This window comes from Notothenia rossii, assembly GCF_949606895.1.
Source record: "Notothenia rossii genome assembly, chromosome: 4".
Lineage (NCBI taxonomy): Eukaryota > Metazoa > Chordata > Actinopteri > Perciformes > Nototheniidae > Notothenia > Notothenia rossii.
In genome coordinates, this window is record NC_136902.1 from 3,090,988 (window position 1) to 3,109,681 (window position 18,694).

General features: G+C 41.7%; 1 protein-coding gene across 3 annotated transcripts in view; it reads right to left on the minus strand.

Moving 5' to 3' along the window:
* Nucleotides 1-2,816: 2,816 nt before the first annotated feature.
* Nucleotides 2,817-18,694, minus strand: part of LOC307035619 (protein NLRC3-like) — a 43,804-nt gene continuing 27,926 nt past the window's right edge. For all 3 annotated transcript variants that reach the window (XM_079675201.1, XM_079675202.1, XM_079675200.1), the window contains 6 exons: nucleotides 15,404-17,207; nucleotides 10,975-11,151; nucleotides 10,214-10,384; nucleotides 9,644-9,814; nucleotides 9,170-9,213; nucleotides 2,817-5,191 (listed from right to left, as the gene is read on the minus strand). In XM_079675201.1, the coding sequence (XP_079531327.1) occupies nucleotides 5,190-5,191; nucleotides 9,170-9,213; nucleotides 9,644-9,814; nucleotides 10,214-10,384; nucleotides 10,975-11,151; nucleotides 15,404-17,207 (2,369 nt within the window). In that variant the 3' untranslated portion in view covers nucleotides 2,817-5,189. The remainder of the gene's footprint in view (nucleotides 5,192-9,169; nucleotides 9,214-9,643; nucleotides 9,815-10,213; nucleotides 10,385-10,974; nucleotides 11,152-15,403; nucleotides 17,208-18,694) is intronic.

Consider the following 18,694-nt stretch of genomic DNA (forward strand, 5'->3'; position numbering starts at 1 on the left):
CAACATGGCTGGGTGCTGGGTGCTGGTTTGTGGTCGTAGCACTCTCTATCTAACCACTCGTTCAGGTGCTTTCTCGAGTGATTGCAACCAACTACCGCACACGTAGTTCCCGAACCACTTTTCTTCATGTTGTAATTGTTATATCCTCTTTGTCTCTGCGATATCAGTGCTTTGTCGGCACAACGGAGCTAGCTAGCAAAACAAACCCAGTCCGCCAAAACGGAAGTGCATTGCATCGAAGGGAGGAGTTCAGGATGTAGAGCGGAAACGGCTCAATAACTTGTGTATAGAACACAGGATAGAATTTCAAATTCTTCTTCTGGCCTACAAAGCCCTTAATGGGCAGGCGCCATCTTACCTTAAAGAACTCATTATACCCTACTGTCCAACTAGGGCATTGCGTTCCAAGAATGCAGGGTTGTTGGTTGTTCCTAGAGTCTCTAAAAGTACAATGGGAGCCAGAGCCTTTTCTTATCAAGCTCCACTTTTGTGGAATCAGCTTCCAGTTTGTGTTCGGGCGGCAGACACCCTATCCGTTTTTAAGAGTGCGCTTAAGACCTTCCTTTTTGATAAAGCTTATAGTTAGGGCTGATTAGATTCAGCCCCTAGTTTTGCTGATATAGGCTTAGTTTGTCGGGGGACATCTTACTTCTTCCTTCTCTCTGTCTATACCTGTGTACTCTCTGTTCCGATTAACCCAGCTTCCCCAAATTTCTTTCTTTTTGGTGTCTATATACGCCGGGATCCGGAGTCATGGATGATCCTGCGGTCCTGTGTCATGGATTGCGAGTCCTGGATCTTGAGTCGTGGCTGTGGTCCTGGATCATAAGTCCTGGATGGATATCCTCGTGGATTCATCTTCCTATTATACACACATGCATTTCCAAACATTTGGACTACCTATGTTGCAAATGTATTATCTTTTCAATTTGCACACGGCATCTATTGCACGTCTGTCCGTCCTGGGAGAGGGATCCCTCCTCTGTTGCTCTCCCTGAGGTTTCTCCCATGTTCCCTTTAAACTGTGGGTTTTCTCTGGAAGTTTTTCCTTGTACGATGTGAGGGTCTAAGGACAGAGGGTGTCGTTTTGTCATACTGATATTCTGTACAAACTGTGAAGTCCACTGAGAAACATGTAACATTTGTGATATTGGGCTATATAAATAAACATTGGTACCCTAGGGAGGTGTTCCAGGCACGTCCAGCTGGGAAGAGACCGAGGGGTAGACCTAGAACCAGATGGAGGGATTATATCTCTTCGCTGGCCTGGGAGCGCCTTGGGACCCCCCAGTCAGAGCTGGTTGATGTGGCCAGGGAAAAGAAAGTTTGGGGCTCTCTGCTGGAACTGCTACCTCCGCGACCCGACCACGGATAAGCGGGAGAAGATGGATGGATGGCTATATAAATAAACATTGATTGATTGATTGATTCTGTTTCTACAGTATTAGTCGATTAATCAATACGTTTAATGACAACATATATCAACGCATAGTCATCATTTTGAGGTTTGGAGGAAGTTAATACGGTTAATTAATAAATTAATATTGTTGGGTTTTGGACACTGAAGGAATCAAATTGGTTCTTATGGTCATTTACAGAAGTACTTGAGTAAAAGTAGAAGTACTCAAAATGTTACTCAAGTAAAAGTAGCAAAGTATTAGCATCATGATATAGTTAAAGTCCCCAGCTACTGTATGGAGCTCTAAAATATTGTATATTGTTAGAAAAAGCTGCATCAAGCCTTTCCTCAGCGAGCACCAAGCGTCAGATGGAGGGGGTAAAGCACCACTGGACTCTGAGCAGTGGAAAGGTGTTCTGTGGAGCGACCAATCACGCTGCTCCATCTGTCCTCTGATGGACCAGTCTGGGTTTGGGGAATGCACCTTACCTGCCTGACGGCATCGTGCCAGCTGTAGAGTCTGGTGGAGGAGGGGTCATGCTATGGTTCTTTTCTGGGGTTGGCCTCGGCCCCTTAGCTCCAGTGAAGAGGATTCTTAATGCTTCATCTTACCAAGTCGTTTTGGAAAATTCTATGCTTCCAACTTTGTGGAAACAGTTTGGGGAGGAAGAAGCTTTCTGTTCCAGCATGACTGAGACCCCACAAAGCAGCTCCATCAAGGCCTGGGTGGATGAGTTTGGTGTGGAAGAACTTGACCTCAACCCCACTGAACACCTTTGGGATGAACTAGAACGGAGAGCCAGCCTCTCGTCCAGCACCAGTGTCTGACCTCACTAATGCTCTTCTGGATGAAAGGGCTTCCCACAGACACACTCCAAGATCTGTAGAAAGCCTTCCCAGAAGAGTGGAAGCTGTTATAGCTGCAAAGGGGGACCAAGTTCAAATGAAAGCCTAAGAGTTTGGAATGGGATGTCCTGAAAGCTCCTGCAGGTGTGATCAGAATCAGAATCCCTTTATTAGTCCCAGAGGAGAAATGTACATTGTTACAGCAGAAAGAGCCAGAGACAGCTTCATGTTCCCTAAAGCATGCAGACAACAAAGTATTCAAGATTAAAACAAGAAATTATCATTTAAAAAAAGTTACACATTTTACAAATACACATCCTGTAACAGTTCAGAGGATTTAGCAGCCAGGTATATATTGCACATAGACATAGTTGGTATTTAAAACAAGGGGTGTTATAGTCTGTGTTGTTGTGTGGGGGGTCTACTAGGGGTCGTGGTGGTTATATAGTCTGACCGCTGCAGGAAGTGTTGGAGATTGAGGATGTTTAAAACCAACCTCGTCTCCGCGTGTCGTTTGGTAAACTGGGTAAAGTCGTAAAAAGGAAGGGATTAAGAAACACCAGAATGCAAGTTAAACAATAATCTTGTTTTAATGACACAAAGTAACAATACAAATACAAAGGAAGTACTTCCTGCTCTTTCTCCTGTCTCACTCTCTGGTCAGCCTGAAGAAAAAGAGCGCGAACCAAAGGAAAACACAGGCTTTCATACTAAAAACACAGGAGGAGGTGTGTGGGTGCTTCCCCTCAGAGGTCATCTCATTGGGAGAGACCAACACATGGCCTGTCGTGCCCAATCAGCGCGACACAGCAGAAGAAACCCGGAAACAAAAAGACTCTTTCAGTTTGACTTTAAGAGAGCACTAAAAACCTACCATTTTAACAAAGCATTTGGTTAGCTTTTTAAGCCGGTTTTAATAACCCTGCCTCTCCTTTTTAAAACGTGTTTTTAAACTTGTTTTTTAACCTGTTTATATATTTTGACTCTTGCAAATGGTTTTCTTTATCTTTTTTTATTATGTACTTTAGCACTTTGAGGTTTGTTTCAAATGTAAAGTGCAATACAAATACAATTTATTATTATTATTATTATTATTATTTGACGAAAACCAGATACCTTTTGGTGTCTGGTACGAACCTGCTCTAAACAACAAGTTTCCTTATCTTATTTCACATCTTGCAGCCAGCACACACACATCTCCTTTATGGCTCTTTGTCCCTGTGTCCATCTTCCCCCCCTCAGGTTACCACACACAAGTTAAAAGTATGTTTTAAGATATAGTTGTTATAGTTGGCTAAATATACGTAATACATGTTAATTACTTTCATATCAATAATAACGAGGAACACATTACCTATGCTCTTAAGCAGTATTTAGAGATGCTTTTCAAATAGTCAAACTTCACACAGGCCCAGTATAGAGAACACACTCATTGGTCCTACCGCCCTTCCAGCCATTTGAGCTATTGTTCACATCTCTACTTCAAATAAAAGGTTTCACATTGCATATTTCCAGCTTCCTTTACACATACTGTTATTATTAATACAAAGTAATTAACCACACACATCTATTGAAAACAAGTCGATTTCCCAGATCATTGACATGCTGGTGATCTTAAGAAGAATGTCCCCTCCCCCAGCTCTCTCGTCCCAATCATAAAAGCTGCTTCCATTTCATATAGAGTAATAAAACATGTTTCAGCTAATTTCTCCACAATGTTTGTAGCCATTTACTACCCGCACATGAAAGAATAAAAACAGAGGTATAGTTGAACAGTAATCATGCAGCACATATATTTACTGCAATGAAAACACACACATTTGCCCTAAGCATGTGTAACGCACCCTCTTCTTTTATGAGGGAAACATTCCAGAGTCTTGGAGCTATCCCCAAATTAGGATGTCCCCTGCTCCCATCCCTCTCTGAACACAAAGACTTCACCTCAATATATTGGAGAGGAAAAATATACTTTGTCCCTTCAAATGTAACACACATGAATATATATAAGGTGACATTAAAATGAATATACCAGATTGAACTTTCCTGCCATAACACGTTACTTTAATACTTCAAATAATACTTCAGAAGGAAGGACCTGCGGTATCTCTCTAATGTGTAGGTGGTCCAATACTTTGGTCTATATTGTGTATAATCGAGTATCATCTGCATAACAATGAAAATGTCCCGAGTGATTCCTTATTGCCTAAAGGAAGCGTATATAATGTGAACACAATAGGTCCAAGCTCTGAGCCCTTATGCTTTGCTGCAGCAACACTGACTGGATTCAATCAAACAGAACTCTAAACACATTTTCAGCTCCGCACACAATCTGCAATTCAACTCTGCACTTTCTAAAACCCTGCACACGGTTCTCTGAGTAACACACAGAGATCTGACATATTCACCTGGCAGCCATTTTCAAAACACTGCCATTAAACATGCTACACATATGAGCCAATGAACAGATACACATGCCAGCTGACCGTTACCGCCTGGCTGCTTTACTGCTGACTCATCAATCAGGATATAAGGACAAACAACAATATCCTGTTTATGAAATACACAAGAAAAGAAAGAAGATTGAAGTCGTTCATTCATGAGAAAAGCACTCGGAGAGAAAGTCAGAATCATTTGATTAAAAGAAATATAAATAAAATGTCCAAAGAAAGTATTCAGAGTAATTCTTATTACAGTTTTATAATTGTTTTATATATTTCACAAATGATCTGCTTTGACTGCAGCTTGAGAAACTTCTGGATTCAGTCTGAAAGCATCCTTTTTGAACTTGAAACATGATCTTTAATAATGTTGTAGTTTAGTTGAACTCTGAGAGGTGGACTGGCTGGACTCCTCACTGGGACTCTGGTTCTGGACCAGCTTGCAGGGTCCAGGAGTTCTTGGAGAGAAGGAGCGCTTCCTGCCGCAGGACTCGGGGGATGGGAGTTCCTGAACATGGAGAAACAGCTTCAGTTATTATGCTCCAGATATCTGGAACAAAGTCACAGAAAGAATGTGTCTGCAGCTCAGAGAGTCCTGCTGGGAACCCACACATGTTGAGGAGCCCAAAGTGTGATGATAGAAATGTACAGTACGGGTCCCCAGCACATAGAAGCTGCCGGATGCTAACCTGCATATGTTGGGAGAGCTTTACAGACCAGGAGAGGAACTAAGTACATTTACTCAAGTACTGTACTTAAGTACAATGTGGAGGTACTTGTACTTTACCTGAGTATTTCCCTTTTAGGCTACTGTGTACTTCTCCTCCACTACAGTTCAGAGGTACATGGTGTACTTTTCCTCCACTACATGTATTTAATCCCTTTAGTTACTTCTCAGATGTGGATGAATGATGTGAAATATAATCAAGTGTTAAATCAGACTTTAGTTCCACCTGGAGTAAATCCACCAGCTACCCTGCAGTATACAAAGTCATTCAGACTAGCTGCACCTTTACCAGCTTTGAGAACACTTTCATGATCAATAATTATAAAACATATCATATCTATTATTCTGAAATGGACCAATCTGCACAACGACTACTTTTACTGTCGCTACTTTCACAATATTTTGATGAGAATACTTTTCTACTTTCACTTGAGGAACATTTTGAATGCAGGACTTTTACTGAAACAGAGTATTCCTACACTCTGGTACTTCTACTTTTACTCAAGTACAAGATCTGAGTACTTCTACTTTTACTCAAGTACAAGATCTGAGTACTTCTACTTTTACTCAAGAACAAGATCTGAGTACTTCTACTTTTACTCAAGAACAAGATCTGAGTACTTCTACTTTTACTCAAGAACAAGATCTGAGTACTTCTACTTGTACTCAAGTACAAGATCTGAGTACTTCTACTTTTACTCAAGTACAAGATCTGAGTACTTCTACTTTTACTCAAGAACAAGATCTGAGTACTTCTACTTGTACTCAAGTACAAGACCTGAGTACTTCTACTTGTACTGAAGTATATTTTGATGGTAATACTGTAACCAGGGTATATGCAGGAATCCTGAGGTCAAATTTAATACCTTTAAAGACCTTTTTTAAGACCCTTTCCATACGTTTTAGACCTCATCGCAACTTTGAGTTCTAACCGGTTACATTGGCAACACACTTTACCTCACATTTACTATATTGATTGTAAGATAGCAAAACTAAACAGAGTGCAGACAGACTACTGAAGCCTCCCTTCCACATGAACTTCAACCTCTCTGTGAAGGTCAGGTTTAATGCAGTATGCTGCTTTGTTGCTTCTGTACTCTGTGCTCTTTCATTCCAGTAAAACTCCTCAGAAACCATTAGAAACCAGTATTTGACCAATAAACAAAACAATTGACAAAACTTTGAACTATGAAATATGTTAAACTTTGGTGAGCTTCAGCGGGGTAATGCCATATAGGAGCTCCCTCACAAATACCCAGGGGTTAAATTGGGCTGGGGCTGTCCGGGGCTAAGCCCTGGCACATAGGACGATGCTCTGACGTCATCACCCTCACACATTTGTCATATGTTTACAAAAAGGATAGATATGTTAAGACTTTTCTCGTTCTTAATATATACTATATTTAGGGTCTATATGTGTTAACTTTACTTTAAAATAGCAGATCTCTGTGACCGGATATAGTTTGGCTTAGACCCCGGCCCCACAAGGACGCATACGGTAAAACGCATACGCAAGCGCAAAAAAGTCTTCCGTTCACACGCATTCGATTCATTAACGTTTCCGTTCACACTAGACCGCTGGAAATGCTGGAAACGCTGTAGTACATATATCAGGCCTGTAAGTGGCGCTGCTGCCACCCGAAATACACCAAAAGCAGCGAAGAAGACCCCGGAGCATGGTTGCCATGGTTGCCCTTCTGTTTATTCTCCGCGGTGGACGGCGTGTTCTCCTGCTGTATAGCTCTCAGGTAGTCCACCAGCAGATGAAAAACACCCACCTCACCGCCTCTTCCAAGGAACGAGGGGACCGTGCGGCAGAGTTTCCGTTAAAAAAATGTTCCGCCGGTCAACATGTCCGTTAAAGTTTAAATCTTCCGTACAAAATTAGAAAAGTGCCGGTCAGAGGTCTTCTTTGTTATTTATTGAGCTTTAAAACCAATTGATAACGACTCTGTTCTCTGTTCAATAATATAAGAATATTTAATAAACGGTGACTTCCTCTCTTTTCCTCCCCCTCTTCTGACAGCCCAGCAGCAGCAGGAGACGTGGGGAGAGGGAAATGAAATCAGAAAATGATCATATAGGGCACACACGGAGCCGTTGGACCCCCCAGAGCGTTGCGTATGCCGGTCTGCCCACCTTGGGACCTGGGACCCGTTATTTTTACCGTAGTCGTTTAGTGCCCCCCCCCCCCTCCCCCACAGAGCGGAGCAAGGCAACGAAACTTAAAGCAGCATTTTACGCTGCGCTATGCATGGGGCCGACTTGAGGGGGTTTCCCGACATGTCGTTTCAGTAAATTAAAGGGTGTTTCATGTTGTCGTTGCTGTGGGACTTCTTAATACCTTGGAAAATGCCGTTTAATACTTTTTAATAACCTTAATTTTTGCTAAATTGATTTATTAACTTTTAATACTTTTTAAGACCCCGCGGACACCCTGTGTAACAAACTGGTTATAATCAGTGGCGGCTGGTGGAAAATATTTTTGGTGGGGCTATGGAAATGGTGACAAAAACATACTAGGGCATTTAAAATCAGGAGACTAAATACGAACAGTGTGTGTGTGTGTGTGTGTGTGTGTGTGTGTGTGTGTGTGTGTGTGTGTGTGTGTGTGTGTGTGTGTGTGTGTGTGTGTGTGTGTGTGTGTGTGTGTGTGTGTGTGTGTGTGTGTGTGTGTGTGTGTGTGTGTGTGTGTGTGTCATACTTGCCAACCCTCCCGATTTTCGCGGGAGACTCCCGATTTCTGACAAAATCAGATTTACTCACGACTGTTTCCACTCGGACTTTAATACAGCTACACCATTGTTTGGTTTCCATGGTAGCGCGTCTCTTTAGCAGCGCGCGCAACTCAAAGTCTGACAGGATGAGGAAGAGGAAAACTGAACAAGAATCGACAACTCGACCCTCTGATCACTCCTTTCCCGTAAAATACAGGTCCAGCCCACACATATGCTCCATGGTGCCACAGGCCTTGCCCTTACAACTACAATAAGCATGTAAATGTTAATCTACAGCTCCGGCGATCCACTAGAACCGGAGTCTACACCTGCAGAAGCAGCCATCCCCTACTGTAGCGTCACCTTGGATACGAGTCTAAACAACTCACAGGTCAGGGCGCTGAAAGGGCGCCCTTTGAGCATCAGATCTGACGACGCTGATTGGCTGAAATTATGTTTCAGCGGCATAGTTTACAGATAGCAACAGTCAGCTTGTTGGCTGCAGCTGCTCTGGCTGAGGGCTCCTTTCTACCGCCCGGACGAGAGAGGGTAATGATACACGCTGCGGCCAGGCAGGAAACATGTGACTTATCAGTAACTTTAGACATCGTAAAACAATTTTAAACGAGATTTTATTGTAGATTATACATTTTACTGATACCAACTATATAATATTTACCTTGTTCTTTAAAAATAAAAATAAAAATAAAATATATATATTTTTTGGAAATATATTTTTTAATTTATTTTTAATTTTTAATGACAATCAAACATGTGGGAAGAGGGGGGGCGGCGCCCCTAGCGCCCCTATGGGCCGGCCGCCACTGGTTATAATGTTGATGTTTTCATGTGTTTTATTCTTCAGAGTTTATTTACATGTTACAGAGTGTCAGTGAACGCGTCACTGTGTTGATAGACAGTTGTTGTGAAGAGAAACAGACAAAATGATGAAGAGAGAGAAACCAGAGTGTTGTTTTCCTCTGAGGACATGCTCCATCAAAGAGTTTCATATCTAGATGAATGGAGGATATTCAGTACTCACAGGTCTTCTGGATCTCGGCTCTGATCGTCTCATCATCTCTGATCCTGTAGGGATGAACACAATCCAACAGTTATGGATCCAGTTTAAAATAAGTGTTTGTTCTTTGAGTCAGCTTCAGAGTCCTGACTGATCTCATGCTTTACATCCCATCATATCTTCTCTGCAAACACTACGAGTGACTGCCACAGCTCTCAGCTGCATGACAGGAAGTAACAGTCATTAGTCAAGGAGCTCAAAACATCCCATCAAACACAGACTACCTTTTCCACTCTTCTGTCAAATCCCATATGTCTGGTGGAAAGTTGATCACTTACTAAATGTGGCTTTGCATTTCCAGCTGGCCTTCTATAGTTGATGGAAGAATGAGAGAGCCTGCAGTCAGTGGGTAACATCACTGATCTGTTTCCCCAGTGAGAGAAACACCTCCCTGTGTTTCATACAATACTGCTGAACCAGCAGAGACCCCTTACTGACCTGAGGGTCTCCAGTCTGCAGTCTGGACTCTCCACAAGATCTCTCAGCAGCTCCACTCCTGAATCCTGCAGATCGTTCTTACTCAGGTCCAGATCTCTCAGATGGATGTTGGACTTCAGAGCTGAGATCAGAGCAGAACAGCTGATCTCTGACAAGCTGCAGCCACTCAGTCTGAATAAAGAAAACATGATGAGGATAAAAACCTGTTTATAATCCAATCAGATGTTACTCAACATTTAAATGAATGGGAACAGAAACATCTGTCTACTTCAGAAAGTGAACTCTATCATGTAAAACTAAAGTGACTTCAGATGACCTTTATTCAGACGTTATCATTTACTAAATATTAAATACATAGATTTACTTTCTACAACTAACATCTATTACAGTTCCTTTAAGAAACACTCAACATGTATGTCTGCAGTTCTTACTTCAGTATGTTAAAATGAAATATGAATATAAGGACATTTATAACTTTATGTATGTAATTTATTAATGAATATAAATGAGGTTCAATTACAAAGTGAACATGTGAGATCTCCAGCAGTAACAGAGAGTCAGTGAACTGACCTGAGGGTCTCCAGTCTGCAGTCTGGACTCTCCAGAAGATCTCTCAGCAGCTCCACATCTGAATCCTGCAGAGCGCTCTCACTCAGGTCCAGATCTCTCAGATGGATGTTGGACTTCAGAGCTGAGATCAGAGCAGAACAGCTGATCTCTGACAAGCTGCAGCCCCTCAGTCTGAATAAAGAAAACATGATGTAAGTTTAGAAAACAATTTTCCTGTTTGAAATAACTCCAGGTTTAATAATCTGTTCAGAGTCAAACAGGGTTTTAATGTCAGAGATGAAGCAGAAACAATCCACTGATAATCTGAGCAGGGCAACGAAACTTAAAATAATAAGCAGCATTTTACGGCGCGCTATGCATGGGGCCGCCTTGGGGAGTTTCCCGTCATGTCGTTTCAGTAAATTAAAGGGTGTTTCATGTTGTCGTTGCTGTGGACCTTCTTAATACCTTGGAAAATGCCGTTTAATACTTTTTAATACTTTTTAATAGCCTTAATTTTTGCTAAATTGATTGATCAACTTTTAATACTTTTTAAGACCCCGCGGACACCCTGTGACAGCATCTCCACTGACTCATGGAGCACAGGGTGAGTCTGTGGAAGCTCAAACTCTCTCCCTCACACATTCACCTTCTCTCTGTTACTCTGATCAATATTCAGTCATTAGCAAAAACGGAACAAATAAAAATAACATTGTATTTGTTCAAATTCAGAAAATCATAAACACAAACAGATCAATATGAACTGCAGTCAGTGAACTGACCTGAGAGCCTCCAGTCTGCAGTTTGGACTCTTTAGTCCAGAAATCAGACGCTTCACTCCTGAATCCTTCAGAACGTTGTTATTCAGGTCCAGATCTCTCAGATGGGAGGGGTCAGACTTCAGAGCTGAGGCTATGACTTGACAGAGAGTCTCTGAGAGGCCCACACAGCCAGTAAGTCTATAATAAAACATATATTACAACATGTGTTAAAAAAGAGGAAACATTATATTAACCTCAAGCATTTGATGAAAAAAAGATTTGACATGTTCTGATAGACCTTTGCTGTTAGTGCATTTAATATAATATATAATAATATATGATAATAGAGTGTAATGATTTGTCAGTGTGATCTGATCACATGTCTGTGCTCCTGCTGTCACTGACTGACTGTTACCTAAAGAAACAGAAATTAAATGAATCACTTGACGATATTAGAGATGTACATATTTAAATGTTAATTAATATGTGGATATGAATGATGGATGACGGATGTTTTGGCTTCTCTGAGCATCTGAACATTTATTGCGCACAAAAACACAATTAACAAACCAATAAAGTTTCAATATGTTCAACTTGATACCATCAGATGTTCCCAGTCTATCAGCATTAAGACATAACTCTGTTATTGGTGGGACATGATATAGATCTGATTTTAAACTCTAACACATTGTGATCAAAACTTGTGTGTTTAATGATAAAGAAACTTCTAGAAAGTAATAATAAAAAAATGGGTTGTTGCTAGGGCTGCACGATATTGAAAAAAACTGAAATCGCGATTTTTTTTTCCCCCTGCGATATATATTGCGTTTTTTTTTAACTATATTTAACCGGATGAAGGTATTGTCTTCACAGATTATTTAAGTATAGTATCTAAGCGATCCGATCTCGCGACAGGGGAAGCAAACACAGACATCATAACACGTACCTTTACGGAGCTTTTACGGGAGATCGTCTCACCGTAGCTGTCAATCTGATCAAAAGACGTATTCAATGGCATTAAAACGAGAAAAAACGCGGCTGAATCGGTTGATCCATAGGTTGATAATGTATCTGTGGCTTTGAAGCAATTGTTTATAATCCATAATTCAATTTTTATGTAAAAATCGGAGCACAAAAGTTAGCGGCTAATGGTAGCCACCAGAGTGTATGCAGCTTCCGGTTTTGGCCACGTGTCACTCTCACTCCTTATTTGGTAACGTGTTTGTGTCTGTAGAACTTTCCCTCGATTCCATTGGCTCTATCGGTTATAAAGAGATTTCATTCGTCAAAATCGACCAAGGGGGGCCAGAGATATGGAAAATCCACCCAAATGGCCCCAGAAGAGGGTTTCCTTGCGTTCCGGTGGCTACCATTAGCAGCTAACTTTTCCTCTCCGATTTTTAGATACAAATGGAATTATGGATTATAAATGAAAAACATTATTACACAGACACATTATCAACCTATGGATTAACCGATTCAGCCGCGTTTTTTCTCGTTTTAATGCCATTGAACACGTCTTTTGATCAGATTAACAGCTACGGTGAGACGATCTCCCTAAAAGCTCCGTAAAGGTACGTGTTGTGATGTCTGTGTTTGCTTCCCCTGTCGCGAGATCGGATCGCTTAGATACTATAATTAAATAATCTGTGGAGTCTCAGCTTTAATCGGATATATTGTCTGTGCAGTTTCGATAAGTAATAAGGGTATCTTTATTTTGAATTCTGTGCTAAAGTGCGTTAGCATTTTTTTTAAAAATGAATAAAACCGCACGTCCCTGCGTTGTGAATATCGCGCATGCGCATATCGCGGTTATCGCCATGACACGGTATATCGTTCAGCCCTAGTTGTTGCTACACTTAAGGTTTGGAGGGAAGTCAGTCGTAATCAAAAACCTAATCTTCCTGAAAGAAATGTGAACCGATCAAGACTTCCCTCCTAACGAACTTAACAAAGACGATCACATGTTTAGACTATGGGCTTCTAAGGGCTTGAGGACATTTGGAAAAATGTTCGATGGTAAAGACGTGAAATCCTTTGAACAGCTTTCGTTAAAATATGATTTACTCAAATACCATTTATTCAGATTCTTCCAGTGAGGAGTTATCTATCCGGCATTTAAAAAAGAGATCTTTTCATCAAGCCATTAATGAAATACATGCTTACAGTTTATGACCCTGGAGTGGAAACAACATTTCAAACTAAGATGGTTCAAATATTACAATTCAAAAATCAAGATGAACACAGTATTATTAATGTAACAGATCAATGGGGAAATGAATGATCCTGCAACATACCAGTAGAACAAGAAACATTCATAACACCACCAACTCAAACTACTGGAAAGAAAACATGAAGCTTTTAATTCCATACTTGAAGACACCCCAGATTCAAAGTGAATACAAACAAACCCTCACTTCAAAATGCTGGAGAGAACGCGCTGAGCAGAAACCAGACACATATATTCTGGGCCTGTGATGTGTTGGGAGACTTCTGGGAAACAGTTTGAAGAGAAATGTCCAATATCTTGTTCTCTCAACAAAAACCCATTCTCCCTATTACTGGGGAAACACCAGAGGAGATACAAAAAGATTCCTATCTATTTCTGGTCATTAGAAAAGAGATCATCAAACTAATGACAAGGAATTGTCTGAAAGAGAAAAACTCAGTAAACTCACGATGGAAGAACTTAGTAAATGAAATCTATGTAACGGAGGAAACAACTAGATTAGAAACCAAATGCATATCTTTGAGGAAAGGTGGGAGGAATGGGTCAGTATAGAACAATATAGTAGGGATGTAACGATATACCGAATATCGCGGTATCGCGGTAAATAAACTTCCCAATACCGTCGTGAGACTGACAAAATCTACCGCGATTTTGAAAAAAAAATTTTGGGAAAAATTATTATTATTTTTTTTTAAACACTTTTTAAAAAAAAAACCTTTATTTAACCAGGTGGTCCCATTGAGATCATCGATCTCTTTTTCAAGAGAGACCTGTCCAACATGGCAGCAAGTAGGTTACAACATGAAAATAAAACAACAGATAACACAAAAGGACATCGTATTTACAGGGCTACATTTACACACCTAGAGACATTGACAATTACCAACCATATATTTATATCACGCCATGTCAATAGGCCTGGCGTTAGACTTTTTCGCTGTCCGTCATTTTGACAGACAGGATCGTAAAATATCCGTCATAATCCCTTATTACCCGTCGGGTCTGAACAGTTCACGATAGAGCATGCTCGTGAACTGTCAACGGGGGGGGGCGGTGTTATGCCGTGTGTGCATGCACCTCGCGGGACGCGCACCGCACAGCGTAAAGCAAGACCTCCCAGACATGTATTGATCTGTACGGCAAAGTACGGTTTGGGAACTATATCATTTCCTTTTGGACGGCATGCATAACACGGCATAACATCAGAGCCTGGCTCTGGGGAAACGTTGGCGCTGTTCCGAGTTTGTTCTAATCTGTCAAAATGACAGACTGCTTTCACATTTTTCCGTCATTGTTAAATAAAATATTCGGTTAACGCGACCACTGCTGTCCCAGCAAGATCAGTACCAAGCGAGAGAGTTGTTTCCAGAGCAGGGGATATTGTAAATGCCCAAACACCCCAGCTTATAAATACCTGGAAATGTGGACATTCTCATATTCCTAAAAACCTGTCTGATGATGCTGAGTGAGTGAAAAACTAAAGTGAAACTTGATTTATTTTATTGCAGGGTCTGATTATTAAATGTCCTTGTTTATTTGTGAGATGCAGTGGCATAAAGAAAATGCTTACTTTGTTTGGTAGTAGCAGTAGGTACAAAAACACTGGTTTTCTTGTTCCAGTCTGTTACTGTCACTTTGTTTTTGACAATTTAAAATACTGCTATCCTACAAAAAGGCTGTAAAACTCAGATTTATTATGTAATAAAGAAACATTTTCCGAGTAAAAAAATGTTTTATTGAAAAAAAAAATGTTATGATTTTTTTTCTTCTTCCCTTTATTATTCAATATCGCGATAAATACCGTACCGTGGACTTGTTATCGCGATATTATCGTACCGTGAGTTTTTGGTATCGTTACATCCCTACAATATAGTGAATATAATGAATGTGTACCTGAGTATTCATAATGTATTCATAATGTATCCATTCTTTTATTTGTAATAATAACATGTTTCTGTGATAACTGTAAGTCCTGCTGTGTGGTGTGATCACATGCTGAGAAACCTCTCAAGTCCTTCATGTGTTTGACATGTCGCCTCCATCGCTCAATATGAAGAGAGGAACGCTTCAGTTGAACTATTATTATAAATAAATAGAAGAACAGTGATGGTTTTATTTTGCTCTCTCAGTATTTAAACAGCAGAAATGTTATCGTGTTTATTTGAATAATTAAACTCCTGATCCACATTAGTTTATAAAGTTAATCACATCTGGACTTACTTGAACTTCCTGCAGTTCCTCACAGCTAGAATCAGTCTCCCTCGTCCCTCCCGTGATGTTTTGTACTTCGTCAGGTCCAACTCATCCAGAACCTCCTCTGACATCTGCAGCATGTAGGCCAGAGCAGAGCAGTGGATCGTAGAGAGTTCCTTCTCTGATCTGTTCCCTGACTTCAGGAACTCTGTGATCTCCTGATGTACTGCGTGGTCCTTCATCTCTATCAGACAGTGGAAGATGTTGATGCTCCTGTCAGGAGAAATTGAAGAACTGCACAGCTCCTTCAGGTTACTGATGGCTCTCTGGGTGGTTTCTGGTCTGTTGTCTGAGCGACCCAGCAGGCCTCCTAACAGTCTCTGGTTGGACTCCAGAGAGAGGCCGTGGAGAAAGCGGACAAACAGGTCCAGGTGGCCATTTTCACTTCTGAGGGATTTCTGCATGGCTCCCTTTAGGAAGACACCCAGGGATGGGTAATCCTGATCAGTGAGGTTGTTATAGTCTACCTGCAGGAAGTCCTTCAGTACCTCTGTGTCTCTGTTGCTGTAACAGTGCAGCATGTAGACTGCAGCCAGAAACTCCTGAATGCTCAGATGAACAAAGCAGTAGACTGTTTTCTGGAAGATCACACTCTCTCTTCTGAAGATCTCTGTACAAACTCCAGAGTGCACCAAGGCCTCGGAGACATCAAGACCACAGCGCTGCAGGTCTTCTTGGTAGAACATGATGTCTCCTTTCTCCAGATGTTCAAACGCCAGCCTCCCCAGCTTCAGAAGAAGCTCCCTGTCAGCCTCCGTCAGCTGCTGTGGACTCGTCTCATGTCCCTCTTCGTACTTCTGCTTCTTCCTCTTGGTCTGGACCAGCAGGAAGTGTGAGTACATGTCAGTGAGGGTCTGGGGCAGCTCTCCTCTCTGGTCTGTAGTCAACATGTGGTCCAGAACTGCAGCAGTGATCCAGCAGAAGACTGGGATCAGACACATGATGTGGAGGCTCCTGGAGCTCTTGATGTGAGAGATGATTCTGCTGGACAGGTCTTCATCACTCCATCTCCTCCTGAAGTACTCCTCCTTCTGGGCGTCAGTGAAGCCTCGTACTTCTGTTAGCCTGTCCACACACTCAGGAGGGATCTGATTGGCCGCTGCAGGTCTGGAAGTTATCCAGACGAGAGCCGAGGGAAGCAGCTTCCCCCTGATGAGGTTTGTCAGCAGCACGTTGACTGAGGACTGCTGAGAGACATTAGACACAACCTCATTGTTTCTGAAGTCCAGAGAAAGTCTGCTTTCATCCAGGCCGTCAAAGATGAGCAGCACTTTGCAGACAGCCAGCTGCTCTGCTTCGAGCTTCTGTAAGGTTGGATGGAAAACATGGAGCAGCCTGAGAAGACTGTACTGCTCACCTTTGATCAGGTTCAGCTCCCTGAAGGAGAGCGGGACCACCAGACTGACATCTTGGTTTCCCAAACCCTCGGCCCAGTCCAGAGTGAACTTCTGCACTGAGAAGGTTTTTCCAACTCCAGCGACTCCGTTGGTCAGGACCGCTCTGATGAGAGTCTGTTGGTCAGGTGAGGCTTTAAAGATGTCCTGGCACTTGATTGGAGTGTCATGGAGGGGCTTCTTCTTGGAAGCTGTCTCCAGCTGCCTCACCTCATGTTGGGTATTAACCTCTTCACTCTGGCCTTGTGTGATGTAGAGCTCAGTGAAGATGCTGTTGAGGAGGGTTTCACTTTGATCAGTTCCTTCAGTCACACGTTCACATCTCCTCCTCAGACTGAGCCTATGTTCATCTAGAACCTTCTGCAGACCACGTTCTGCTGGAAGAGAAGGAAACAGGAGAGAATGAGGAACATGCTCTGAGAATCTAATTATAACAATTAAACAACAAACAGACTGAGTTTAAATGTTGTATAAACAGCTTACTGTCTCTGCCAGGGGTATTCAACTAAAATTCAACGAGGTCCAGTTAGGGAAAATGTCCCCATGCAAAGGTCCGGAACTTCAAAATGTCTAAGTTGCTTTATGAATTAGTGTGATATATTGAAGTAGCTGTAGCTTTATCAACGTCTGCATGTAATCAAAAACTGACTGCCAATCAAATAAAGAAAGTACAATTCAAAAACAACAATATTTATTGTCAATTACCATTGAACTCTACAGATATACAGTAAATACTTTGGATATGTGTAATGTTCCTCTCGGGCTGCATTTACAAACAAAATAGAGAAAATAAATAAAATAGCTTTTGAAAATATGTGCATCTTAAAAGTGCTTAATTTTAGATAAATAAAATAAAGTGTAGGAGCAGCTTGAGTTTCCCTTTTTCTTTGTTAATCGTTTCACATCATGACTTAACAGTTTCAGACGATTATAGAACAATATCAGTCTTTACACATCATAACAACTGAACAGTTTTAAAGTCTCTCTTTCTTTCCCTCTTATATTGCAGCCCCTCACTCACTTTGTTCTGTTCAGTGCGATAATTGAGCTGGAGCTTGTCCTGCCAGGAGTTTAGATCTGGGCTGAAATGGTGTCAGGGCCATTCTCATACACATGCAGGCGCTCATTGGTTAGCCTCGGTTAGCTCATTGTTACCCTCGGTTAGCTCATTGGTTAGCCTCGGTTAGCTCATTGGTTAGCCTCGGTTAGCTCATTGGTTAGCCTCGGTTAGCTCATTGTTACCCTCGGTTAGCTAATTGGTTAGCCTTGGTTAGCTAATTGGTTAGCCTCGGTTAGCTAATTGGTTAGCCTCGGTTAGCTCATTGTTACCCTCGGTTAGCTAATTGGTTAGCCTTGGTTAGCTAATTGGTTAGCCTCGGTTAGCTCATTGGTTAGCCTCGGTTAGCTCATTGTTACCCTCGGTTAGCTCATTGTTACCCTCGGTTAGCTAATTGGTTAGCCTCGGTTAGCTAATTGGTTAGCCTTGGTTAGCTAATTGGTTAGCCTCGGTTAGCTCATTGGTTAGCCTCGGTTATCTCATTGGTTAGCCTCGGTTAGCTCATTGGTTAGCCTCGGTTAGCTAATTGGTTAGCCTCGGTTAGCTCATTGGTTAGCCTCAGTTATCTCATTGGTTAGCCTCGGTTAGCTCATTGGTTAGCCTCGGTTAGCTCATTGGTTAGCCTCGGTTAGCTCATTGTTACCCTCGGTTAGCTCATTGGTTAGACTTGGTTAGCTCATTGGTTAGCCTCGGTTAGCTCATTGTTACCCTCGGTTAGCTCATTGGTTAGCCTTGGTTAGCTCATTGGTTAGCCTCGGTTAGCTCATTGTTACCCTCGGTTAGCTCATTGGTTAGCCTCGGTTAGCT